Source organism: Arachis hypogaea, chromosome 4, assembly GCF_003086295.3.
Source record: "Arachis hypogaea cultivar Tifrunner chromosome 4, arahy.Tifrunner.gnm2.J5K5, whole genome shotgun sequence".
In the NCBI taxonomy this organism is placed as follows: domain Eukaryota; kingdom Viridiplantae; phylum Streptophyta; class Magnoliopsida; order Fabales; family Fabaceae; genus Arachis; species Arachis hypogaea.
In genome coordinates, this window is record NC_092039.1 from 4,397,466 (window position 1) to 4,407,946 (window position 10,481).

At 38.8% G+C, this 10,481-nt stretch overlaps 1 protein-coding gene across 1 annotated transcript; it reads right to left on the minus strand.

Annotated features, from left to right (window-relative positions):
* Nucleotides 1-3,252: 3,252 nt before the first annotated feature.
* LOC112798342 (uncharacterized) lies at nt 3,253-5,859 on the minus strand. The gene is made up of 4 exons (XM_025841607.1): nt 5,833-5,859; nt 5,383-5,764; nt 4,262-5,062; nt 3,253-4,070 (listed from the first exon to the last, which is right to left on the minus strand). Exons 1-4 carry the CDS (start codon nt 5,857-5,859, stop codon nt 3,253-3,255), a joined length of 2,028 nt encoding a protein of 675 aa, XP_025697392.1.
* Between the last annotated feature and the right edge of the window lie 4,622 nt (nt 5,860-10,481).

Sequence of the window (10,481 nt, forward strand, 5' to 3'; positions counted from 1 at the left end):
GAGCCTCTTGGTCATTGTACGCGTAATATTGTTTGAGAGTAGGAGAAGGTTGCTGAAGAGAGAGTGTGTTGAAGACTACAAGAGAGATTAGGGATCAAGAAATACGAGAAAGAAGGTTGCGGTGGAAAAAAGAGGAACATTGAAAAATAGGAGGAAAAAATTTTTTTGTCTTTATTTTAAAAGATGGTTCATAATTACTGTGCTCCGGAAGAACATATTATAAATTATTTGGATCATCCAATTTATGTAAGTTGGTATATTATATCTTTATTGTGTTTTAATTTTCTGTTTTTTTTATATTTAATATAGTAACGTATATATATATTTTTTATTTTGAGATTAATTTTATGTTATAAAAAAATTATAATATAATAAACTGTATATTATGTAATGTAATAAAAATTTTATAATAAAATATATATTTTTTACAATAAAATATTAAAATGTTATAGTAAAATAAATATATGTTCTGTTAATAAACAAAAAAATGTATGTTGCAAAAAAGTAGAAAAATATTAGTTTTTCATGCATCAGTAAAAAAAAAATCGCCCATTTATATCAATTTAAAAATATAATAATAATAATAATAATAATAATAATAATAATAATAATAATAATAATAATAATATACAAATAATAACAATATAATATAATATATACATATATATTTACGGTTTGCATACTAATAAATATATGCATAAATTTTTTAAGTAGTAAAAATTTTGAATTTTTAACATAAATATGCGTATGTTAATTAATAAATAATATTATAAAAAATTAAAAAATAAATATTATAATAAATAAGGAATTTAAATTTTTAAAAAATAAATAAATAAATAGATAAGCTATGTTGAATATTTTAATAAATAAGATATTAAAATAAATATGTGAATGTTTATTAATATATTTATAAGGATTATTATTTAAATAATGTAACAGATATCTTTGTTGATGCAGCCTAACCAGAATTTGTTGGTGCGTAAACTGGATCCGCCACAGACGTGGAATCCGATAGTGGAGAACTACTTACGCGCCACGGGATTCTACCATGTGTCTAGAATTGAAGTCATAAGAGGATTTCACCCCATGTTAGCGGCTCTGGTTGAAAGGTGGAGGCCTGAAACTCACACCTTTGTATTGCCGATCGGTGAGGTTACAGTGACATTAGAGGATGTGGCTCATATATTCGGACTACCCATTGATGGAGAGGCTGTCAGTGGATGGACAGATAGTAGTGGCGAGTTCGTTCAGAGTCAGGGCATAGAGATATTCGGTCGTGAGCTATCAGTCAGTGGTAATGCGAAGTCTTATATAAAGCTTGGATGGGTTCGACGTATTAGAGACGCAGAGTAGTTGGACACTGACGAGTCTATCAGGAGATACGTCAGATGTCATATCTTCTGTTTGTTAGGGTCGACCTTATTCACAGACAAGTCGACTGCATATGCCCATGCGAAATATCTACCTTTGCTTCGTGATTTCGAGCGGATCCATACTTATAGTTGGGGGTCAGCTTGTCTCGCACATCTTTATAGAGCACTATGCCGTGCATCACGATATGATACAAAGGAGATTGATGGCCCTCTAAATCTCTTGTTTGTTTGGGCATGGGAGCGAATGCCGTGTCTTGCTCCCGTACCGAGACAAACGCTTCCACCGGCCGAGATACCAGTTGCCATGAGGTAATAAGACTTATTTTAGTTATGTGTTATATTCATGCATATATGACATATGATGACTTATTTAATTTTTTTCAATTAACAATGTTTCAGGTGGAGTCATTCGGAACGGACCACAGCGTGGTCATCGAAGACGGTGGAGACATTCAGGCATGATATAGATTACATGCAGGAGGTAAGTAGTTATGGCTCTTCTAATCTGTTTTTTGAACCATTATTATTAGGGTTCTAATATACCAATAATACTGTGGCAGTTTGAGTGGCGGCCGTATGACGGGTTGATCGTCCCCGACGACTTGCATCCCATCTTGAGGTGTGTGACATCGTTGCTCCGTTGTTATCGTTCGAGTGTGTTGAGTGGCACCCTGCGGACCGAGTGATGCGTAAGTTTGGATATGTACAACCTCCTCCGGGGATACCAAGGGATATTCCAGTTGACCATCATTGCATCGTTCTACGCGGAGTGCAACTTCATGACTGGACAGTTTTGCGTGGGCCATGGATAGTGGAGTGGGCCAACAGGCGACACAGCCGACTACGAGACCTGCACCCCCTACCGACCTGGGATTTTTTACCGACGCTTGAGTACCGGGATTGGTACATGCGCTCCTACGGACATCTGTTGAGATTGACAGGGTACGTTCCTCATCATCCACAGCCACCTGCCCCACAGCCACCTCCCCCTCAGCCACCTCAGCATGCAGTGTTTGAGCTGTTTCCTTATTATATACCACAGCCACCGGTCTACAGTCATGGTAGCCATCACACTCAGCAGTCCCAGCACAACCACCACTCTCAGCAGTCCCCCCCACAGCCACCACTCTCAGCAGTCCCAGCACAGCCACCACTCTCAGCATCATGATCCCATACTTACCATTCCTTCCGGTCATGATTGGTTTGACTTCTCCAGCGACGGACCCGGAGATCAGCTACAACAGGATTGGATTGACGCTGGTTTAGGTGGCTGGTCAGATTTTAGTAGTATCCCTTCACCGTCAGTGCCGGCTGATCCACGTAGGGCATCAGTAGATATGGGACATGCTTTACGGGGTCGTACTTCTGACCACGCGTCAGAGAGTGCGTCATGTGATAGTGGTTTTAGTCAGCGTCAGCGGGGATACGCAGTTGTTGACACGTTCATCCCCGGTCCATCTGCTCCAGCTGAGGCAGGCGGGTCGGCCGCTCCGACAGAGGCAGGCGGGTCGGCCGCTCCGACAGATGCAGGAGGGTCAGTTCGAGGTCACTCATATGACCTACGGACGGAGCGAAATCCACCTGATAGGTATACTCCATCGCGGTTAGGGACGGGCATTATGCGTAAGGGACTGCACTGGTTCGTTGGAAAGAAGTGAGCTTTGGTCATTAACTTAATGTAAATCGTGTTTAATGTTTGTTTAATTAACGTATGTAATCAGTTGATGTTTGTTTGTTTAACATATGTAATCAGTTAATGTTTGTTTTGTTTACATATGCAAATCGTGTTTAATGTTTGTTTACATATACAAACACGTCTAATTTCAAAATCATCGACTAACAAAATACAAATAAAAAATACAACCATGACAATATTAAACTACGAAGCAGCACCACTCGGTCCATCACGCTGAGGACACCTACTCTGACTATGACCCTGAGCACCACAGAGACAGCATATCTGAGGACCACGCATGTCGCGTGAGTCCATTTCATTCAAGTATCGGGTTAGTTTGGGCCTGCCTTTAGACGTTCGCCTCTGCACGGGATTAGCGACCAATGTGGGTCCCTCATAAGGGGGCCATGTATCGGGATCACCTAATGGTGTAAACTCAAACTTATATACTTTACGAACCTCTGTCATCTTGTACACATCATGCACATACAACTGCCAATCGAGACGCTGGTTAGCACAGCAAGCAATAACATGGTGACATGGTATTCGTTCAACCTGAAAGTGCCCACAATCACACGTCCGTCGTGCAAGATCAACAACTAGCACCTTTCCAGTAGTCATTTCGCGCACCTCAAACACCTCATTTCGTCTATCAAAATGGTGCACAACTATATTCCCAGCCTGTTGCATACTTGCTTCTATCCGCTGTTGCGCAAATGCGGAGTACGTATATCCAGCACGCTTGCGTTCGTGAGTCTCGGCACTCTTCCGCGTAAAAAGTTCATTTAACCTATAATATGTTGCTCGGACCAGCGCCAACACAGGTAGATTACGGGCACCCTTCAAGACTGAGTTAATGCACTCGACAAGGTTCGTTGTCATATGGCCCCATCGATGTCCTTCGTCGAATGTCAATACCCAATGTCTGAGTCCAATGGCATCGCACCACCTGGCATATGCCTCGTCTCGCTCTTCCAACCTCTTATAGTTGATATTGTACTCCTCCACCGTTGTTGAATACCCTATGTTGACAACAAGCTTTTGCAAGTGAGGGACTTTGAATGCCCTTAAGAAGTTACTGCCGATGTGTCATATACAAAACATCCACCATGCTCTTGGAGGTTGCCAGTCACCACCGGAACGATTTACTGCTGTCCGTATTGACTCATGTCGGTCTGAGATCATACCCACGCCATCTTTTCTAACAACATACATTCGCAGATTCCTGAGAAAGAAGTGACACGCATCAGCTGTCTCCCCTTCCACCAAGGCAAAGGCGATAGGCACAATATTATGGTTCCATCTTGTGCAACAGCGACTAGAAGTGTACCTTTGTATTTTTCGTATAGGTGTGTACCGTCAACCTGAACCAGGGGCTTGCAATGCCTGAATGCCCTAATGCATGAATTGAAACTCCAAAATACACGATGAAGTATTTTTACACCTTGCGCCTCCTCATTCCCGTTGTACAGTGGTCGTGTTTCTATTTGGACAACTGAACCAGGCATCTTCTGCACCATGACCGATAGCCACCATGGCAAGGCTTGGTAAGAATCCTCCCAACCACCGAAAACGTTGGCTATGGACTTCTGCTTTGCCAACCAAGCCTTTCGGTAACTAATGGTATAGTTGAACCTTGACTGGACTTCCGCAATTATAGATTTTACCTTGATGGACGGGTCCGTCTCAACCAATGGCCTTATAGCATTAGCAACTGTATCTGAGTCCAACTTTGAATGATCTTGTGAAATTGTTCCGATCGTGCACGTGTGGCTACCGTTGTATCTTCGTATCTCCCAACAACCTTTTTTCCGTATCAAGCTAGCTCGGATAAGCCAGTCACATCCGCGCCCGTACATCTTGCATTTTGCATAGAACGTCTGTGGCTCAGACTCATACACCTCATAGTCAACTCCTTTACCAATAGTGAAACTTCTAATTGCTGCGACGACCGACTTTCTAGAACTGTATTCCATTCCAATCCAGAACTCCCCGTCCTCACCATCGACAACGCCTATGTCAACAAAATTAAAAAATAGTAAAAAAATTCAAGTTAAAATATAAAATACATATCTTTACTAACATTTTAAGAATATTCAACTATTTTACCGAGATTGACCGGTTTTCATCGGTTCATTTCCGATTTCACCAATTCATACTGGTTCGTTTCCTTACTCGGTTTAATTAACGGACCGGACCGGTTTAATATTTGGTTCACCATTTTTCCGGTCGAACCGGCCGGTTCAGTCCGGTCCGGTCCGGTTAAGACAACACTATTTTTTACTCAATCGAACGTATAAACTAACAAAAAATTATTATTTAGTGACCACGTACCTATGTTTGTATATTTCGGAAACTCGTGGGCATGCATGGCCTCGAGATCCAACTCACGCATAAAAGGTGGAACGTCCATCGGTTGACTGCTCGACGGACCCACCACTACATTCTCTGCTGCTGCCTCAACTCCCACATTACCATCTTCATCTTCGTCACCGGCCTCATAAGTGGCTTCGAAATCATCTTCGCTGTCACTATTCATTCCTTGGTACACTGCATCTCTATCACCATGTATATCTATATCATTCTGAACCGCCACTGCCTCTACAGTTTCAAAATCAACGTACACCTCAATCTGTGGGTGTCGCATCTGAGTCTGCTGGTGAATTTGAAACATCTTCTGCATACTCGCTTCATCAGTGATCGGCATGGCATCAAACTGTATTAGACCACCAAAAACCACAACCGAATTTCAGTACAGAATTCTGCTCACTCTCATTAACGTACCATTCTCCATGCTTTGACAGAGGCCATTCTGCAGCTCTATTAATGTCATCGTGCAGGGAACCACAAACGAAAACAGATTCTGGCACACAAACCTCACTCCCTCATGAGTATTACGTATTATCTCCCCGTTGCGATACACCACCAAATTTGCAGTTCCCTCCATTACACCACCTCAAAGAATCCTCACAACACACTCAAATCTCACTCACTATGGAAAACACTCTCGAGCTCTTCTTTATATAGAGCAGTGCTGCCTGTCTCAACCAATCACGCTTTGACACGTGTCAGAACGCCCCTGCGTGCTGACTCATCACGTCCTCCACGTGCTGAACTTCCTGGCCAATCACTCGTCGCCACGTCAGCACGCCCCCCACGTGCTGATTCACCACGCCTCTTGCGTGCTGCCACGTGCTGCAACGACATTCCGCCACATCAGCACGCCCCCTGCGTGCTGACTCAGCACGCCCTCTGCATGCTGCTTACGTGGCTCAACCAGAGCGTGCCACCTAGCCTCTACGCCCCCTGCGTGTTGAAGGCACCACGCCCCCTGCGTGTTACCCCTTCATCTGACACGTCCATCTATTTGTAATACACACAATAAGTGCATTTTCTCCCAATACACCAAAATATTTTCCATATTTTAATTAATGAGCTGTTTTTAGGTGCCAATTTGTTTTTTTTTTTTCATTAACCGTTTTGACTTTTGACTATTAATTCAACCGTTGATGTTATATTATAAAATTATTTTAATAACTAAATTTAATTAAATTGATCTAATAATTTAAGAATTGATAATAAAAAATTTTAATTAAAAAAATATTTAATTAAATTAAATTTTAAAAAAATTTTCTTCGCCTACCATATCTTTAATCCATTTTTTGACGCACAAATCACATATATCATATGTATATAAAAGACTAATTATAGACACAAAAAAATATTTTAAAAAAAATTAATTATTAAGTTATTGACTTTTCCTATTGTGCCAAGGAATTAAGTTATTAGTTGAATTTAAAATTGATAAAAAAAATGTTCACAAATACTAAAAATTAGTTGGTATATATATATTGATAAAATGAATAGCCATTAAAATTTAAAATAATCAAATTTTTTAAATAAAATACTCAATTTATTTTTATAAAATAATCAAACTTTTTTACGATGATGAAACCAAATGTTAATAAATACAAAAAATTTGTTGTCATTGTATTTTTATACGAGTTAAGTTTTAAAGTAGCTTCTGAAATTACATTCGAGCTTCAAAATGATCTCTGAAACCAATAATTCTTCAAATTCATTCCCAAAATTGCACTCTGGAACTCATAGTAATCCCTGAGATATTTTCCATTCATCAGAATTCAGAACCTTAAAACAACATTGTTTAAAAAAAAAAAAGAGCGTAGCGTAGACTCCCCAATTCGAACAAAAAAAAAGAAAAAAAAAAGAAGCCTCCCCAATTCAAACAAAAAAAAAAAAGAAAAAAAAAGAAGCCTATCTTAAAACCAACCCCCTCCCCCCAACCCCATTTCCAATTTGTTCCTTTTCCCATCCCCATCGCCAACCCCTTCTCCTTCCCCTTCTCCTTCCCCTTCTTCTTCTTCTTTTCCAACTTTTTCCTTTCCCTTCCTCTTCTACTTCTCCCAACCTTTCTCTTTTTCTTTCACATATATGTTCTAGTTGTTGTTATTGTCGCCGCTAGATGAGAAGGTAAAGATAGAAGTGGAAGAGGAAGAGGAGTCAGAGGTGGGTGGTTGTTGGTGTTGCGCGGCGGAAGTTGAGCGGCGGACAGGATGTGAGAGCGATGATGAGAGTGAAAAGAGTAGTGTTCGAAATTTTATTGAGTTCAGAAATTTTGTTATTAAATTTGCCATTTCTTTTTGGTTTGCAGTGGTGGTCGTTGATAGTAAGAAATTTTGAAAGAGTTTTCTGGTCTGAGACAGACGAGTTGGATACTTTGAAATGAAACTAGTTTAATGACTCGTTTAATTAGAAGAGGAAGGGGAAGGAGAAGGGAATGGAACAGATTGGGAATTGAGCGGGGAGGACGGGGTGGTTCTACACTACACTTTCTTTTTTTCTTTTTTCTTTTTTTTTTGTTTGAATTGGGGGGTCTACGCTATACTTTTTTTGTTCAAAACGACGTCGTTTCAAGGTTCTGATAAACGGAAAATGTCTCGAGGACTACTATGAGTCCGGGAGTGCAATTTCGGGGACGAATTTAAGAAATTATTAATTTCAGGGATCACTTTGAGGCTCGAGTACAAGTTTAGGGACTACTTTGAGACTTAACTCATTTTTATACATGTTAAATTTCTAAAAAAAGAGCAGAGTAAGAAGATAATATTATATGTAAAGTTGTTGTGTTAAAGTTGTTGTTATATAATACAAGAATCACCTTATTTATAGGGATATACCAACTAACCTCATAAATATCCATCTACTAACTACTAGTACTTAACTCCCAACTACTAACAACTCTAATAATATTTTAACATGTCTCCACAAGTTGGTGAATGAAAGATATTAATAATTCCCAACTTGAATAAGTTTCGATGAGATGGTTGAGGAAGAGGCGTACGACACGGTAACACAGAGGAAGAGACGTCCAACGTGGGCCGCGATTCTGGTCATGACAAGAAGGAGAAAAATGGCTTCTGCTCTGATTAGGGGAAGATGTGAGCGGCATGCAGTGACGCAGAAGAGACGATGTTTGCAGCGCTATGACGCAGAAGAAGAAGAAAGAAGACGCGTGTGTTGCAGGTTGGTGATTCTGGACATAGAGGAAAGGAGGAACAAGGCTACTGCTCTAGTTATGTGTTTGAGAGTGAGATAGGAGTGAGATAATCAAGGAGGTGTAGGAAGAAAAACAATAGAAGAAAAAAGGGGATGTCGGGGACGCCGCAACGGCACATGGTGGCCAGTGAACAAATAGATAAAGATAGGGAGAAAATGTATGGACAGGAGGTGGTTCTTGACAGAGGAAGAAGGATAAAATGGACGAATAAGAAGAGAATAGAAAAGAAGAAGAACTAACGGTAACAACAAACTTTGAGAGGCGTGTGAAGGCGCGTTTTAGCTCTCAACAACCATAATTTTGGGTCCGTTGGACTTGGAAGGACAAGACGAAAAGGATGGATTATTTGGTAAGGTGAGAAAGTATCAGTAACAAGAACAAAAAAAAAATTATAGATGAAAATATTTGAGTGAAAAAAAATGGTGATTTTTTACTGAAAAACTAATGACTTATCCTCTTCAAGGTTAATACCATAACTCTGATACTATGTTAAATTTCTGGGAGAAGAGCAGAATAAGAAGATAATATTATATGTAAAGTTATTGTATTGAAGTTGTTGTTACATGATACAAGAGTCACCTTCTTTACAAGGGAATTAAAGGTATTACCAACTAACCTCATAAATATCAATCTACTAACTACTAGTCATTACTAATTGAGTGAATACCCCACCCGACCCCTAACAATTATCTCGAAAAGACTACGAGGCTCAAAAAAAAAAAAAACACTCAATCCGGCCCCTGATCTTTTTTTTTTTTGGGACTGATTAGCCCCCTGTGCAAAAAAAAAAAAATAGCATTGATTATTTTTTTACACAAAGGCTAATTAGTCCCATAAAAGTAAAACTCAAGAGTCGGGTTGATTTTTTTTGTTAAGGGTCTCGTTGTCTTTCGAGGTAATTATCAGTGGCCGTTTAGGGTTTTTATCCTTATTAATAATTAACTCTCAACTACTAACAGCTCTAATAATATTTTAAGAGTAAACACTCAATCCGGTCTTTGTCAATTTTCACGAAGGACAAAGCTATCCCTATCCAAAAAAAATGGATACTTCAACCCTCAACCTTTTTATTTTTAGGATAATACGATCTCTCTGTTAAAAAATCTATTAAATAATAATAAAAATTAGTTTTGTGGAAAATTTTATTTGAATTTTGTGGGGTTTTAAACCTCCACAAACTATTAATAAGTTTGTTTTTGAAAAATTCATTCACCAATGGTAGTTAAGTGAAGAAAAACCATTGATGAAAATAATGCCGCAAAAAAAAATTGTAGTACAAATACCTTTAAAAAAAAGTGTTATCAGATTTTTTTTCACTCAGAGACCATTACAAGTGGGTTTAATGAGTTTAAGTATTATATACGAAATCTTAAATTCAAACTTTTTCTCCCACTATTCTGTCTATACAGTGATATTTTAAGGATGTGAAACAATGATTTTGTATCAAACTTTCAAATAAAGGGTACCAAACTTATTTTTGTATTCATCTATATGTAAAATTTGGGCAACAAATTATTATTCTCAATTAACCCGTGGGGTTTGCATGCACATGTAATCAGGCACACCAAAAAGTATACATAAATAAATAAACGAAAAATCACAAGGTGTTGGATCTTTATCTGGGTAGTAATTCAATCAAGGAACCTCTGCTATTTAAATAACATATTGCTCATTGTTTGTCTTTTTTTTTTTTTTTCTGTCTTATACTTTGTTGTGATACTTTGAAATTTGTTTCAAATGCAGCACATATCACAAATTGAGCCTATAAATATTAGACTATGATTGACTCTCAAATTTAGAAGCTCATTTCAAGTAGTATAAGAATGGAAAAACCAAACCATTAAAAGCAGTTCCT